The sequence below is a fragment of the Carassius auratus genome, unplaced genomic scaffold (genome assembly GCF_003368295.1).
Source record: "Carassius auratus strain Wakin unplaced genomic scaffold, ASM336829v1 scaf_tig00004557, whole genome shotgun sequence".
NCBI classification, from domain to species: domain Eukaryota; kingdom Metazoa; phylum Chordata; class Actinopteri; order Cypriniformes; family Cyprinidae; genus Carassius; species Carassius auratus.
Window position 1 is genome coordinate 1,042,161 of NW_020523604.1, and position 18,535 is coordinate 1,060,695.

The following is an 18,535-nucleotide window of genomic DNA, read 5'->3' on the forward strand; positions in this document are numbered from 1 at the left end:
ATATATGTGTGAAGATTTTGAAGCTTAGAAACTTTTCACTTTGAGTGGCATCTTTCAAAATTTGAATAGAGATTCGCAATTCTATTAAACTGTAATTTATAATAATGGTACTATTTTAGAATGATAAAATATAAATTCTAAATAAAGGAATAGTTCACCCCAAAATGAAAACGCTGTCATTAATTACTCGCCTTCATTTCATTCCAAACATGTAAGACCTTCGTTCATCTTCATAACACAAATTAAGATATGTTTGATGAATTCTGAGAGCATTGACTCTCCACAGACAGCAACGTAACTGAAATGTTCCCAGACCCAAAAACGAAGCAAGGAAATCGTTTAAATAGTCAATATGACAGGGGCTCAACCGTCATTTTATGAACCTACAAGAATACTTTTTGTTCATAAAGTAAAATAAGACTTCACTGCGTCACTATCCTCCGCCAATATGGCGCGAACCACGACGCATGAGCTCGAATTTCACCAAAAAAATCTGAATTTGTGTTCTGAAGATAAACGAAGGTCTCCTGTTTTGGAACGACACGAGAGAGAGTAATTAACGACTAGAGTTTTATTTTTAGGTAAGCTATTGGAAAGAGTAAACGAAACCGAAATAAGAAAAAAGGATTTATTACTGTATACCATTTATGTACATCAACTAACCCACAAGTGGATTTCCTTTCAATATGTTTAAAATACACATGGAACCTCAGGATCAAAAACTCATATACATTGGATTGAAAGCATCGGCTACCAAATCTGAACTCTTTTTATCAAGACTAAAATAGACAAATGTCAGGGAATTTAGACTAAATTGCCTCCACAAAGTGGCAGTAACTACCATCTGAAACAAGTGTCATTCCTTAAGTCTTATGCCAAAGTCACATATATCAAACATTTGCAAATTCCAAGTTGCAATGAAAAAATTAAGCACAATATAAATAGTGGAACTATTAGCCTATACATTTCTAAGGACCGAATTCCCAGTGTATGATGTACTGCACCATGATATAACAAAATTCAGTCATGATTCTCAGTTATTTTAGCCATTCTCAACATCACTCAATTCGACTGAATCATGTTGCTGTCATCAAACATATTCCAGCTACACAGAGCAGATTCATATGATATGACCTTGATCGTATAAAATGCACAGGTCATTCAGAAACACACTGTAATAGAGCCTGCAATCGATTAAATGTTACACATACTACAGGACCCTTGTTCTCCTCCAGCCCTTCAACAAGCATTTGGCATTAATGCCAAAGCTAATGCTAATCTAGTCACATTTTGCATCTACTGATATAGATATATATCCCAGATTCCAGTTAATCATTCGCAACATCTGCAGATTTCTGACTTTTATCAATACATTGGTGAAAGTTTAGTTAATAAAGGATGGAGGGACTAGTGAAGTTGGCATATGATGCAGTGTCACCATGCCCAGCATTTGGTGGTTAGTCTTGGCAAACCCTAAACGTAAGAATAAGGAAGAAATGTTCAGTAGTATTTATAAATTAAAAACAGAGCAATATAAATGTTGTAATGCAGGTAAATAGAGATGCATTATTTTACTTCAATACTTTACATGTGTCTGTCTATTACATCCTTAAAAGGACACTGACTGCAAACAAATAACAACAGTGCAGTTTAACATGCCAACATCCCAGAATAATGGGAATAGAACATACTAAAGTTCCCATTAAAATAAGGTGATTTAAAAAAATTTTAAAAAAGCATACAAGTGGTAGTGATTTTCCTTATGACAAAAAACATTCGTATTTTTTCTCAGTATGCCGTCGGACAACAGGACTAAACAATCATCCCGCAATGCATTCTGCAATCACAACATGGATTTTAAGAACCCGAAAACAATTAAATAAACATACACACACACACACACTCCCCGTGAACATTTAAAAGCATTCAAAACTTTAACCACAATAATGGAGTGAGTTTATAACCAATGCAGCCTGAAGTAAGATAAATTAGCAGGCTGATTTTTACTGGAGTAAATAATCTGCACTTCTTCATTTCTTCCACAGGAACAAAGAACTGCAATGCCACTTTGTCACACAGTCACGGTGTGTTCGCTTTGCTACACTTAGGGTTGTACATGAATTGCTATTATCATAACAGGAGGAGACAGTATTATCCACATTTTTTCACATTCTCACAACAGCAGTAGAGCACTATATATAATCATAGATTCACACTGGAATATGACATAAGGTGTATTAGTGTGTGAGGACGCAAAAAAATAAAAGCGAAACATTCTTTAAAAAAAAAAGTCACGGCAAAGTCCATTTTGGACGAAAGTGGTGAAATAAAAATGATAAAATCGAAATGCCTGTCACAGTTCAATTGTCATTCCTGCCAAAAAAAGAAAAAAAAAAAGAGAGAAATAACTCAAGAACAGTAGGTCCATAGAGGGAAGTTGGAGGCTCATTCACGATTGGGAACTTTGATGTTGGAGAAATGGAAATGGGCTAGGATGGACTCAACCTCAGTAGTATCGTCTTAAGATGGTGAGGTAGACCTCGTCACAACAGTACAAGGTTCAAAAAAGGGCTAAAACTGGCAGGCTGCTTTTGGCTTAAATCTTTATTCGCCTTTGTGTCTCTACAGGGATCTGCAGCATCCTGCGTCTTTCAGATCTTAACGTCTTCTTGGATGCTGAGTTGCGAGAGAGTCTTCTTAATCCGCAGAGCCGTAAGCCGTGCTGCTCCGTTGGCATACCAGCACTCCCGCATGATCTTCCCCATCACTCTCAGCGCCTGTGGAGAGAAAACCCAAATAAAACAGAGTTTTCCAGCCTCTCTCAGAAGTATGCTTGCGAAAACAGCTGAATTTAATTAAAAGGCTGTATTTTCACAGTGAAAAATCTCAGATGGCACGCCTGAAACATATTGCACTCAAAAACGGCGTTTCAAATTGGCAAGCATATTTGTGGTGAATGCTGCCCCATTATATGCTGCCCCTTTTTTTCTTAGTGCGGTTACTGTTATCATCAGATCCACACGTACCAGTCCTAAAAGTCATGTATTGACTGAATAAACTGTGGTTGGTCACTGAAAACATCATCGCTGGAGGGTCATGGGCAAAATAAACTGTAAAGCTAAACATTGGGAGTCTTTACCTCATAGCTCTGCCACCAGTTGGGCACATTGGGCCGTAGTCTCTGATCACACACCACCTTCCTCATCTCTTCTATAGAGGGGTCGGAGGGCACCAGATCATAGTAGGGAAGCTGGTAATCTTCGTGGATGCCTGAGAAGATAGTAAAAATGTGAGTTGATGGGTTCAACAAGTTTATTGCTGAATGGCTCAATGCAACGTTTTATGTCATATTTTGTTCAAGAATTAGTTTTATTGCTTATGTGTAGCAAAATAAATCAGCATTCACAGTCCCATGGGGAAATATTACAACTGCAACCAAATATTCAGGATTTGGAGCTGGAGGCAGGGCTGACAATTCTGCCCTCGTATAATTTCCTACTCTAGGCCTCATCATATATCTAACTGTATTTAAACCAGTAAACATACACATCATTACACACTTAACAAATTAAAGCCTAATAATTGTTTTTAACTTATTCACATAAAAAATTAGGGCTGCATAAATTGGCCAAAAATGATTACATAACTATGATTAAAAATACATTTTTAAAACTTACAACATTTTTACAGGAATTTCTGCTAATCGGCTAATATTTTTCCAATTTTGTCAATAATTTCCAGTTATTACAAGAAGTTTTTTTTTACCAGACACTGTAAAAATAGTAACACTGGGAAGTTTTATTGGTATTTAAGATGACTGCTTCTAATTTAATGTACAGAATTTATTTCAGTGTCGCATGATCCTTTAGAAATTATTCTAATATGCTGTTTTAGTGCTGAATAAATGGTACCAAAACACGACACCGAAGACTCTTTGGCTCCTACAGCCATTGGAAGTGCTGATATTAATCACATTTGCTAAGAGATTGTGGGTGGCAGATAATTTAAGCTCCTTTCTTCTCACCTCCAGTATTACACCGTCGTGCAATCTCCCAGTATACCAGTCCCAAAGCATAGATATCAGCACACTTGAAAGAATCAAAATGCTTCATGTTGATTGTTTCATCCAGTACCTCAGGGGCCATATATCTGAAAGGCAGAATAAATTCACATCAGGTAATGCCGTTTTCATAGTAACCTTTATAGTTACATTTACATGAAGCAGCCATTAACTGAATGTGGTCGCAGTGCCTGGCAATAGATGTACCTTTTGGTGCCAACCCTCTGGTTAGGTGCGATGTCTATAGTATCAGTGATGGACTCATGCCGTACAGCGAGTCCCAGATCTGCTATGGCACAAGTACCATTCTTTTTCACCAGGATGTTTTTAGATTTGAGGTCACGATGTGCAATGCCTGGTTTCCCTGTGGAAGGAGACCATCGTGATTGAGTTTGGTTTTGTGAGTAGAGGATTTGAGAGATTTTACAGTTACAGTCAAACTCATTCATTCCTGATTACCCTGTGTTCCCAGGATCTCCATGTGCAGATGTGCCAGGCCGCTGGCCGCTGAGAGTGCTAACTTAATCATCCCCTCGATTGTGACGGAGTAGTGGTTGAGATAGTCAAATAATGAGCCATGTTCATGATAGTCTGACACCAGCCAGAGCTGTGTCCATGTGCCATTGTCTAAGAAACAGAAACATATATTCAATTTATATATATAATATTTAATTATATGTAATATAGATAGATAATTAAATGTTTAAACAATATATCAGTTGCATTATATGTAAGATAGATAGATAGATACCTTTATTATCAGCAGCAATGAAGCCCAAGATGTTCTCATGACGGAGCATGATGGTCTGGTAAATCTCAGCCTCACGGAACCAGGAGCGTTCCTCTCTGGATGAGAAGATCTTCACAGCCACATCCCCTCCTCTCCATCTCCCCCTCCATACTTCCCCAAAGCGACCTTTACCTATAATTTCGTGCAGAACAATTGTCCTGGCCACTGTTCGCTGAACAAACAAGGGCAGACCTGCAATGAGAAAACTCATTAGCACACAAACAACACACTACTCGCATATGGGACGAGGACAGAGGCGCAGCTTACCAGATCCTGAACCGGAGGTGGACAGATCGAAGATGAGATCCTGCAAGGTCTTGTCTTTGGCCAGGTACAGATGATCACAGGATGGATCCTCAACTTCGAGTCGCTGCCGATGGTTATAGTTGCGCTGGTGGTGCTGGAAAACGAGCACTCCCACGATAAGCAATAAGCAAAAGAGGAAGACCGGGCCTGCTATCACTGCCACCAGCTCTACAGGACCCCACCTGTCCTCTTTACCTTCAATAATCTCTGAAAAAGAGGAGTAATATGCAGTTTACAGGTTGGACCTAGAGGGATGGGCCAATATTACAATTCTGTTCAATACAGATAACAGGCAGATCATTATCTTCATGCTATGATAAATGGTCAATATTAAAACTGAACAATTGAAAATGAAACACTACCAACTTTAAGTAATAGTTTTAAATGCCATAAGTGAAATTAGGCATCACATTATAATGTATAGAATGAAAATCATTTATTTTAAATATAAATGTTTTGTAATATTATACTGCATGCTTAAATACAATATGTAACCCTGGACTACAAAACTAGTCATAAGTTGCACGGGTATATTGTAGCAATAGTCAACAATACATTGTATGGGTCAAAATGATACGTTTTTCTTTAATACCAAAAATCATTTAAATACAGATCATGTTCCATAAAGATATTTTGCAAATGTCCTACAGTTAATATATAAAAACTAAAATTTTGATTAGAAATATGCATTACTAAAAACTTCATTTGGACAACTTTAAAAGGCAATTTTCTCAATATATAGATTTTTATGCACTCTCAGATTCCAGATTTTCAATTAGTTGCATCTCATTCAAATATTGTCAGATCCTAACAAACCATACATCAATGGAAAGATTATTTATTCAGTTGATAAAAATTAAAATTGACCCTCATGACTGGTTTTGTGGTCCAGTGTCACATATTTAAATATCTGAATACATTTAAAAGTAAACAAACAAACTTTTGAACAATAGTGTATTTGGCCTGAACTCCTACCGCTGGGAGTCTGGAGGTGGATGCTGTTGCAGAAGTCTTTATAACAGCAGTGTGTGTTGAACAGGCCTTTTGCGCTCAAGCAGTAGATGGGCTGTCCAGGTGGTACCAGGTTGACACGAGGGATGCAAATCCGAACTTGCTCCTCCTGACCTTTAATGCGGGACGTAGAGGCCATGCAGGCCCCATCGGTCTCACAGACATAACCACTGCTCTCACAGGCAGTGCAATTACACATAAGAGCTAGACAGAGGAAGAGAGAGAAGAATGGTTCAAATATATCTTCATCTTAATGTCAGATTCTAAATGAGTATGTATTCACGTGGATTTTTCATGAACTGTGCTATCTCAAAATAACCACCAGAGGGCAAGCAAGACCAATATAAGGACATAAAGAATCACCTTGTAAGGTAACTCGGGCCAGAGGCACTGCATGCAGAGTTCAGTTCGTTACCAAACTTCATAACATGAAACTGAATCTGCCACTGCAGATGAACCCAAACAGACTGTGTATAGCAGAAGCTGGCATGGGACGGCCTGATTCGGACCCCCACTGTAACACCTTTATATCAGCAAAATACTTTCACACACTATTGAGTTATTGCACAGTCATTGAACTCAGTTTGCAATAAATGATGAGCAAGATGATTAGATGTGACACGTAAGACGTAGTAGGATCAACAGTGCATTCAAATCCAACTGAATGTAGATATTTATTATACTACAAGCAGAGAGGCAATGTCTTAAAATGTTTTATTATTTACTAAAATAATCTCAAACAAAATGGGACCTTGGAGTCAAATTGGTCTATAGGATTTGAATCACCCTTTTATTGATTAATCGCTGAGATATCCTCGGTTCACTAAAATATAAAATAAATCTAAATTGTTTCTCTTCTATTTGCAAGGTCGTTGTTAGATTTTGGATTGGATACATGAAGGAAATTACACTTGTTCACTGATCAACTTGGCATGGTTAATATCAGAATCGGGAAAAAGTCCCTGGTTACTTAACGTAACCTTGGTTCCCTGAGAAGGGACCGAAATGTTGCGTACAGCTTTGCTAACGCATTGGGGGAAACACCTTTCTCATTATAATACTGAAGCCTGATTTGCTTAACACTATATTGCTCTGCAATTGCCAATGGCACTCAAGCGCGCGAAAATTGGCTTCAGACTACGCCCTCAGCAAAGATCAGAGAAGAAAAGAGATGCGTGGCAATGGTCTCCTCAATCGACGGGATTTTTGAATAGCAGCGTAGATTGGCGCCATCCACAGTTGTCAGAAGTGCAGAGCCGGAGACGTGGGCACAAACCAATACAGGGCGTGCCACACCTTGAGCCCCTTTCACACTGCACGTTGGACCTGGAAAACATTGCCTGGTCACCTTCTGTGTGAACGCAAACACAATCCCAGAATCAATCCCGGGTTGGGGACCTAGTAACATTGCTCTGTGTGAACAAAAGCCAGAATGAATGCCGTAAGGCTGTGTCATAGTGATGACATACGTTATCGTGCGACTCTTTTACCAGGTGTTTTGTTGGCAGATCAGCGTTAACGACAAAAAAATGAACCCAAACAGACTCTTCCACCACCTTGGAAGTGATGCGGAGCAGCTCTTGATCTACGTGACCAGGCTCGAAAATCTCCCTGCGCTGAGAGTCGGAATCCTCCATGTGGCTGGACCAGTCTTCAGACTTTGATAATAACATCCAAATAATTGAGGTGAAGAAGAAAGATTCTGATGGAAATGGGGCGCCAAGCATTTTGTTATAAGGGGCCCCCAATTTTCACCCACCTAAGTGCCACTGAGTTAAGCAAATCCAGCTTTAGTATTGCAAAAAGGTGGAGAAAGGTGTTGCCCCAATGTCTCTGCAAAGTTGTATGCAATGTCGAGAGACATATCGATGGAACTCATATATCAACAAATATATCTGTATATAACTATCACTACAGATCACTAGGTATGTTTACATGCACTGTCAATTGGAATGCATCTAATCTGATTTAAGATTCTAAACATTGATGACATCTAAAAAAAGAAATCTTCTGACATTCATTCATGAAGAGTTTAGCAAATAATTAGTAAATATTCAGTTTCATCCACTGACTATTTCGAAAATAGTCAAGAAAAATAGTAGTGTTGGAGTACCATAGAACAGATGGTAAGATTAAAAAAAATGTGGAGTATAAATGCAATCTATAATAATAAAGTTCAAAATGAAAAGACTTCAATGGTAACACGGTTACATCACGGTACCTTTTTGTTGTCTTAACTTTGGGCATAAATAAACTATATCATTAATCTTCAGGGGCATTCAAATGGCCCAGTGACGGACGAACATCTCGCCTTTTGAAACTTTTTTAGACCTGTCATCACTATTGTGTATTTTTGTGTCTCTTCACCAGATCAGACAAACTCAGACAGGATGCGATGACGACTGGTACACAGACTGTCAACGGTGACCGAGGTCATGACACGAGGGGTGGCGTTCATACTTCAGTGGCGCCCTTGATTTTATCGAGCCGCATACAATGGCAGACCACTCAAGTCAAATTGCAGCGGTTTTAAAATAATAGGACTTCAGACGGTTGACTGCTGATCATAACAGGGCCCACCAAGGGACAAAACACGATTTAATGCCCAGTCTTTTCTGGGCGTCCCTGTCAAGAACGTTCACTCTAATCCTCTCTTCTCATTTTAACTTTCGTTTGCCTTTCCCACATGATTAGGTCTCTGTTTTTACTTTGTAGTTCTACTGTCCCTCATCTCGCTCCACACACACTTAATTGACTCATTACTCTTCCTCCCACAGTTTTTCACACAGAGGTTTATTGCACAACTTATGACATGCAAGTGACGGAACCACACCCTGAACAAGTGTCAACTTTGCTTTTTTCACCGTGTGTAATTGTGTGGGGGTGTGTGTATGTGTCAAGTGTCATAGAGCAAGAAAGGGAGTGTGTGAGAGTGTTTGTGTACTCTTTATAAATCTTATAAAGGCTGTGATCTAACAGACACAGAAGGACACTGCCAGTAACTGTTAGTGGAGCAGATCCAAGTCAACTGAAGTTCACATGCACAAGGAATTTCCTGCAGATTACATGGAGGTAACCAGGCCCTGATAGCGAGAGAAAAACAACCCGGTGCCATAATAACCCTCTAATGGAGCACACACAATATCATTAAATCACTGGGCAGCAAATAGAATGACCGTAATTGCTTCATAGTCTCTTTCTAAAGAGGTCTGAGAAAATGCAATGTATATACCACATTAATCATAATCAGGATGGATGCCTATACTTACAGCTGAAGTGTGTAATTTTATGGTTAAAATAAAATAAAAAGGAATATCGCGGATTCAGTACAAGTTGCTCAATCAACACAAATATAATGTTGAATAGCACAAGCATTTATTTCTACATGTCCCTCCTTTAAAATACAAAAAAACAAAAGTGAAATTCTGGGTTGCACTTAGAGTTGAAGTGAACACGGCCAATCCTTCAACATTAACATACAATAGTAAAGCCACAAGATGTAAACAATGTGTATTAACGTGATTTTAACGTGGGGGAAAAAAAATCTCTTACTAACCCTTGTAGTGTAAAATTATCTTCAGTTTTATACTATTTCATGGTGATGGAAACATAATGCCTAAAATTACAGTGAAAATGGCTAGAACAACATCACAGTTCAAAAAGATGATTAATTGTAAGTGATTTTATATTATCAAAAGAATCGCATTCAAACATCTCTTCTCCCTTCCATTGAAAGTGCCTCACTGTAACCTAAATTAAACAACAAAAGGGACAGCACTTAGCAACTAATGTAATACGCAGAGACAACTTTAAGTAACCATTCGTAGACCGATTTAGCCAAAATGTTACAAAAATGTTAATCCAAAACAAAAATTAACACTGTTCTGTTTGAGCATCCTGACCAGTCTGATGAAGTTAAACTGACTCAACTAATGGTGTGATTTGGAGGCAGGGTTACCCATTTTGTCAACCAATGAAAGATGAGGGGCGAGTTCGGGAATACCTGTTTTTTTTATTATTTTAACAATCATTCATTTCACAGTTCTGCATGGTGACAGAAATTACACAGTTCTTTTTTTTTTTTTTTATCATCATCAAACAATAAGGATTCCAGAGACGTCACAACTGTAGAACACAACACTGGTTTCAGGTCAGTCCAAAAGCTCATGAAATCACAAAGCCTCTTCAGGTCAACTTTTATATTCATGTATAATGGGGATATATTTCATACTCAGCATGACATTTTTACATGATATCAATATGCCAACACTAAATTATATCAGGGCACGCTATGCGGTAATATGGGTGTGAAATTGTGTACTTTAAGAATATTGTGTATTCATTGAATGTAACTCTTTGGTGTTGTTAAAGTTGGCATGAAGTGTATCTTAGGTATTTTGTAAAGCATGTTAAAGATCTTAATATGAACGATTCCTCCATGTGTATACATTTAAATTTTTTACCTCCATTTTTTAATGAAAGTGTTGTTACTCAATCTTGTGGTGAAAATTACAGACTTCTCTCTGGTGACATATTTTGGACTTCTCAAATCATTCGGGTCTGACTATCTCCGCTCCTCCCCACATCTCAATATCAAATGGATTGAACCAGCTACCAGCCCTACGCAAGGAGCATTTTTTAGTATCTCACAACTAATTATTATTTTTTTTTTACTGATAGCTATGCATGTTTCCACATTGTGAGCTATTAAGGCATAATCATGAGATTTTTTGCCATATGATTTTAACCATGTTTCCACCTCAATGTAAAAAATCTGACAAAGCCACATTGTGAGCTATTAAGGCATAATCATACATTTTTTTTTACAATATTTATTGTGACTTTAACATACTAAACCAAACCTTCGACAACCACCAAATCACTTATGCTACAGAAACCCAACACTCTCTCCACTCCAATTCCTCCAATACAGTCTGTGAAACTTCAAAAAGACCAATCAAAGTTCATGCAAAGCTAGTCGACAACACGGTGTGCGTGGCTCCAAACCTGCGGCGAGGGAGCACGAGCGGTTCAGGCCAAGCGAGGTCTTGTATACGCATAATTGGTGGCCTTACACTGGCTCTTTGTGTGGAGATTAAGGGGACATGAGGAGGGATTGGGCGGGCTGTGTCTGGACAAAGGATGGGAGTGGGTTGTGCGGTGGAGGATGGGGGAGTTACTGTTAGAGTGGCTGGGGGTAGGGGACTCCCCTGACATGCTTTTAAAAGCTGCCGGTGAAACAGATACGCCAGGAAAGAACACAGAGAGGTAACAGAGGGCGACTTACAGAACCCCCAGCTGTGACAGGATTTCGGCCGAGGGACTAGCTGCGACAGACCTTAAAAGCCTAGTCTAGACTTGGCTTAGCCCAACAAAAAAGGGGGAATTCAGTAAAGGACGACATCAATATCTCACTGCCAGTGTGAAGTTCCTATCATTCCATACTTGTTCAGACAGGAAATTAAAACCACTGCGGGAAGACGTGAATGAAATTGTTGCCATTAACAGTGTGCTTGGCTGATCAGAGTGGGGCTCATGGGAACTCTTTAGTCAACAATGAAGCCGCAAGCAACTTCACATTACTAGCACTGTGACTAAAGCTTTCACTATGAAACACAAATTTCACAACCTCTCCTTCAGGAGTACCAGCAGTCCGTGTTGGGGTCAAAGTGAGGATACAGAGCTCACAGGGTTTGTGGTTTAAACACTCAGAGGCAAATATTACCCCCTGCAACACAAGCAGTCCTCTCATATCCATTACAAATGGATGGTCAAAGCAGTGGAGGCATTATCTCTTGCTTCACCTCTTCTGGATAATGAAAGCCCATCATCCTCCTCTTCTAGCAGGATGCCAGGGGCTGCTGAGAGCAGGCAGACTGAGAGAGTGCAGTTACCCAAGATGCATAGAGCTGAAATGAGATCCACTGAGCACCCAGACAGAGAGCTGATTAAGACATGCCGACGCCACCAGACAGAGCACGCACACACACTCACACAGACGTGCACTCTAAAACACACTTCGAACTACACTCACAAAATCAATGCAGTGAAAGGAAGGGGAGATTCTTCAGAACCCTCATGGTCAAATAACTCATCTGGTCCAGAGGCATGATTTAAATGTATTTTTTCTCTTTTAAATGGCAGCAGATTCAAACCATTTCATGCTACAAAAAAACAAACAAAAAAAAATCTGTTCTTTCTGACAAGTATAAGAGGTGCATTAGTTTTAAATAGATACACTACCATTCAAAAGTTTCCAGCCTAAGAATTTATAGTCTCCTCTCATGCTCATCAAGGCTGTGTTTATTTGATTAAATTTGATAATTATCTATTTTTATTTATTTTAAAATATAATTTATTCTTCAGTGTCATATGATCCTTCAGAAAGCACTCTGACATGCTGATTAGGTGCTCAAGAAACGTTGTTATTGTTATGAATGTTGAAAACAGTTTTTTATGAAAATGTAAACCCTTTTTTACAGGATTCTTTGATGAATTGAAATTTCATAAAAACAGAATTTATTTAAAATTCAAATGGTTTCTAATAGAAATGTCTTTTCACTCAAAAATGAAAAATCCTAAAAAGTCACATTGCTTTTACAGTTTTTAATGGAGCTTTATGGAACTTGCTATGGGTTTGGAATGACATGAGAGTGAGTAAACAATAACAAAATTATACCTTAGAGCTTATTACAATACAAAAATACCCTTATATTTAAGAAAATAGATCTGCAAGATAATAATTTTAGTACTAAGGGGAAAACGTCAATTAAATGTACTACTTCTAAACATGCACTATAACCTAGGTCACACAAAAGTCTGTCTCTCAGTGTAATCAGTACTGCCCGCCGGTCATTCGGGTCATTAGTAAGGTCATTAATGAAGCAGAGACCAGCTTCAATCGGCTGTGACCGTGGACTCAACCCCAGCTGCCGGCCTCCCCAGAAACATACTCGCACACACACACACTCCACATGAATCCACATATCTTTGCTACACTTTCCGTTCTCTGATCTTACATACAAGCACACACATGCAAAATATGGCTTAATGTTCTCCCTTTCATTTCCATAACAGCGCTCTCAAAAGCACCTGGAGCCCTACTGGTATATACAGGCTTAAAAAATCTGATCCTTCCTGCCTTCACAACATAAGTTCAGAGCCTCTGAGGTTCAGAATATCTATATCATAATTGTATGCATTAATAAACATCTAAAAATTTTAAAAGCACTAGATTTAAAAATTAAGTAAGAGTTAACATCCAAATATGCATGATTGCATAATGCTCTCCCTCAGACCAACCAAGATGTAGATGAGCTTGTTTCTTCATCATAAGAGATTTGGAGAAATTTTGCATTAGATCACCCTCACCAGTGGATCCTATGCAGTGAATGGGTGCCGTCAGAGTCCAAACAGCTGATAAAAACAACCCAATAATCCACAAGTAATCCATGCGACTTCAGTCCAGCAATTAACGCAGTGAAAAGGTCCATCCCCTGTTGTACCCTGTTTATTTAGAACTGTTCTGTACTGTTTCATCTTCTAAATGCTTGATCTGTGCATATTTCTCTCCTGATTCAGACAAGACAAAATTTCATTGGAGAAAGACTTACAAGCACACAGCTTTTTATTTCACAAGACATTAATTGATGGACTGGAGTCATATGGATTACTTTTGAATTATCGTGATGTTTTTATTAGCAGTTAGGTCTCTCATTTTGACAGCAAGTGCTGAAATGCCTAATCTCTCCAAATCTGTTCCGTTGTAGAGACTCATCAACATCCTGGATGACCTGAGGGTGAGTACATTTTCAGCAAATTTTCACTTTGGCTGACCTATTCCTTCAACTCACTTTTTCCACTTTGCGGCTGTTGTTATGAGAAGTGGAACAAATTAATGGTCATTTCTTGTAAGCAAGTGAGTCACTCATAAAATGTTTGAAAAAAAGTTTGAATGGGTTATTGTGTCATTCCTGAAGAGTTTTTCACCAAACGTAAATGTAGGAGAGCGGGGACTTCATGATTCAGTCTGGTCTGCGTGTGAAGAGAAAAGACAAATGTGCGAGCGAATGAAAGATGATGAAAGCGACGCACCCTGCCTCACGGCTGTCTGCCTAGCTCACAGTGCCCATATCACATTGCTGTTGTTTTCTCACACAGGCCTGCGAGAAGCGTCACACAGACATCTAGAAGCTCGAAGACTCACGACAAGCCAGTTTATCAAACACACACACAAAAAAAATGGCATGCTTACTGGGAAACTAGGTGGTCAGATTGCAAATCCAGAGCCTTGACACATTGAATCGCCTAAGACTGCTTGGTTTCAGCAGCATCTCAAAGGAATAATTACCATAACATGGTTGGAGTCGCCAATCTGTTTCATTTCCACTAGTCTGTGTCCAACTACCGGCAGCTGTGCAAACCCATCACTGGCAGCCCAAAGGCGCCTCTCGCCCTACAGTCGGCTCACTGTAGAGTCTGACATTGAGCTGACCCAGTCAGACATACTACAGGTGGGATCTGTCTGTTAAGCATTTCCTATCAAGCTCTATTAGAGCATTTGGCAGCATTTTGTGCAACACAACCATTTGAGAACAGTGGGAGCGATGCTTCTCGGAAAAAGATGAGTCACCAATTAGAGATCACAGATTGCTGAACTTTCTCAAATCGTCGATGGAAATGGCCCCTGCTGTGTTACATTTCATTACACAGTCTTTAGTGATATGTCTGGAGCACAGCAAGTTTAAACGGGGAAAATGTCATTTCAAATTTAAAGACCAAAAAAATCCACACTCATTAGTATTCTAGTTGATCACACTACAAAAACGTGGCCCAGTTTTCATACTATATTTTGTTGACTTCTCAAAAATCATCTGAACAACATCATACTGATTTGCACAGTTTGGTCCTTCCAGAAATTCTCATTAGTGTTTCCAAGCATAAACCGTTATCGTGCTGTGCCATGCAACCACAGACATGTTTATTTGTGCTGTGGATGTAACCACCATCAGTTTGGCCATACAAAAGAAAGGCAGACTCCCTTGACAGGCCACTGAATAGGGCTCATTGCCCACATTTCCATTACAAAGGACCAGACTCCAAATCTGACTTGAGTCTGAACTTGCTGAATGACCAGCTTCCCATTGTACTCTACAACAAATACGTACTTGCCAGGGGTTATAAAACATAAATCTGGTTTTCTAGAACCAGTAAACTATGTGAATAAATTAAGTAATATGCAATATTTTAGGCCTTATGGCTTGACAATAGCAGTGGGGTCAATGAGGACTGTTTTCGCCCGTCGAAATACACAATGCTGATTAATGTTAAGAAACACCACCATTGTTTTGTAAACAGGGTATACCACAGCAAACTATGTACTGTCAACAGCATTTATGATATAATCTAACATGTAACTACAAACAAAGCTGGTCATTTTTAAATGAATAACTGGAATTCATGTTGAGTTACATGTCACAACTAGTAAAGGGAAGTTGGACTCATTTCTGCGAAATGGTTCTTTAGAACATTTTCTGATCTTAAAAGTTATTTTTGTTATTAAATCTGTATAAAATGAAAAATCATAGAAACATGTCAATCATCAACAATGGATGGAAGTAAAGCAAGTCAAATCCAAGGGTTTACAGACACCTTATATAATTTCAGTTTTAAACATTTTTATTAATATTATTTTAACTTGAAGTAAAAAATAAATAAAAATAAAAACTGCAAGAAATTTCCAAAAACGATTCTGTGATTAATTTAGGTCGACCAATCACTATGCTTGGAATTTTTTCTAAATGGAATACCTAACATTTTACGTCATAACGTATTTACGTCATCATGTGGTTCCTGATACTCTAGTATGGTTTTACGTTCTGCACAAACATTCTGCTGGGTTTTTTTTTGTTTACGAATTGACCCCATCCGAAAGAGACAGTCCCGGGTTCGAATCAACGAGTCGTGAGTTTGGAACTCGTGAAGCGGTCCTGTTAGTGAACAAATCCTTCAGACCAGTAGTGTGAACAGAAACAGCAAGCAGTTTCGGCCCAGATCTGTCCCACATTTGGCAAGCATGGATTTCACGCGGGCCAGATGTGGGCCGAAACTGCTTGCTGTCTGGTAATGTGAATCGGTTAATTGGAAAGATTCGAATCAGAAGCGCGATTAATTTACTAATAGGACATGGCTCGTCACAACGTTCAAACCACCGGGAAAGTTTGGCGTTGCAAGTTTATTAATGTAAGTTTTACATTTCGCAACATCTGACGTCAGTTATATGAAGTCATGTGAAATACTGGAGGTTTGAGCACACATGCCACACAATGTAATGTAGGGACAGCAGGCCTGGTTGTAAACAGTGAAACGTGTTTATATATCCAAATACCTTACTGTTAATATATATATATATATATATATATATATATATATATATATATATATATATATATATATATATATATATATATGTATTTGTCTAATGTTTCATTTTAAAAAGGGACAACGAGCAACGCGGTTCAATCCTAACCTAATAATAGATACATACAAACATCAATTAGGTGCCGCGAATGAAACGCAATTCGAAATAAAACACTAGTAATATGTGAATAAGAAATGATTTACGGTACAGATGACTGGTTTACAAACCCCAGACACAGCGCCATGATGAGCGCCAGGCTGCCCCGTCCAGCACAACACAGCACAGCCTGGCCACACTCTCTCTCCACACACCAGCAGCCTAGCAAATAAATAAATACACACAGAGAGAGGTGACACACACATAAACACCCGACCGACTCACCATCGCCGACCGCTATTAATCCACACAGGGCGAGCAGCGCTACAGCAGTTCGTCGTGGAAGCATGACTGCAAGATTCCCATCTCTTAGCATTAATGTATTCGTTGTGTGTGATATTGACAAGCGAGCGAGACTTCCAACACAACCACAAACCGACCAACCATACACCGCCTGCCAGACTCGGCTAGACAATAGTGGGTTAAAGGGGTGTGACTAGTTTTAAAGGGGAGGGCTCCACGCCTGGGCTCCTTTGTTGTGGTGAAATGTCTCTTTACAAGGACTCATTTGTGAATTGGCCCGATGGTCCTGTCTGTAGTTGAGGTCTCATCAGGTTTGTTTTTGTTTATGCTGTGTCATATGTTCCAGAAATCTAAGCTTGTGGGTTTAACATGGACGAATTAAGACAAGAAACACTGATTATTGAAAACTGGGACAAAACTGTTTACAGATCAGGGGGAAAAAAGTTTATAGAACAAGGAAGTATTTTGGGGTAATCTATTCAAATGTATTTTATTTATTTATTTATTTTATTATTATTATTTTGTTTTACAAAAATGTTTTTAATTTTTTTACTGTCTCTCAAAATGTGGGTCAATGCTGGTATATTCCAAAAAGGTTTTATGAATACTAATAATATTACAATTAAAATGGAAAAAAATAATATAATATAATCTTGTCATTTCAATAAATGATTGATTGTGAATATAGTTGAAACTAATTTAGATTTATCTGATGTTGTTGATAAAACAGCCATTAATTTGATATCACATTTATTAAACCAGGACTTTTTTTTTCTTATTTATAAAAAAATATTTAAAATGTAATAAAGAAATAAAACTAGAATGTTATGTCATGTTTCAAGAATCAGTGATGAGTAAATCGTAAATCATAAAATGTGCTGTACACGCACACATTCATTGTAACAGAATAGTTTGTTTAATGAAGAATTATTTTTATTTATTTATTTTTATATTGAGAATATTTTAAGGGCTGACTTGTAAGCAGTGACACATTTGCAACTTTTGGATCACGTCTTAGTAGTGATCCAGCAGGAGGTGTTCACTATTCTCCAGAGTCTCAGCATTTATAATATGACTCTGGAGCCAAAGTTACCTTTTTGAGCTGGACCCACATTGCGCGATGTGTGTGATCCAAAAGAGCTTACAGAACCCCTGTGAGCAACACGAAAAGCATTCAGGACTCCCACAAAAACCGCAGCATGGGTTATGAGCTTAAGAGACCTCAGACCCTCATAACAAATCAGTGATTACAAAAAAAAATCTTCATCTAGTATGAAAAAGGAAACTGCATCTTTAAGGAAACAAGTCAAACATATTCCTATAGGAGCGCTCTGGCTTCTGCCAGGACCTCAGGATGTTTACTTCCTCTAAGTAACAGGGCAGAGGAGAATTTGTGATTTTAATTTTGAGGAATAAAGAGACATTTGATGCACTCAGTATTTGTCCTCTTAATGTCCACATGACATGAGGAGACTCTCTGTTAGTGCATTAAGCCGTATGGGTACATAAAGAATGATGTACAAGTCCTAATCTAATTACACTGAAATTC

General features: G+C 38.5%; 1 protein-coding gene across 1 annotated transcript; it reads right to left on the reverse strand.

Moving 5' to 3' along the window:
- Positions 1 to 614: 614 nt before the first annotated feature.
- Positions 615 to 17,168, reverse strand: LOC113070552 (activin receptor type-1B-like). The gene is made up of 9 exons (XM_026243944.1): positions 16,969 to 17,168; positions 6,132 to 6,371; positions 5,118 to 5,363; positions 4,812 to 5,042; positions 4,520 to 4,687; positions 4,268 to 4,424; positions 4,025 to 4,149; positions 3,140 to 3,270; positions 615 to 2,777 (listed from the first exon to the last, which is right to left on the reverse strand). Exons 1-9 carry the CDS (start codon positions 17,057 to 17,059, stop codon positions 2,652 to 2,654), a joined length of 1,515 nt encoding a protein of 504 aa, XP_026099729.1. The 5' UTR covers positions 17,060 to 17,168; the 3' UTR covers positions 615 to 2,651.
- Positions 17,169 to 18,535: the final 1,367 nt, after the last annotated feature.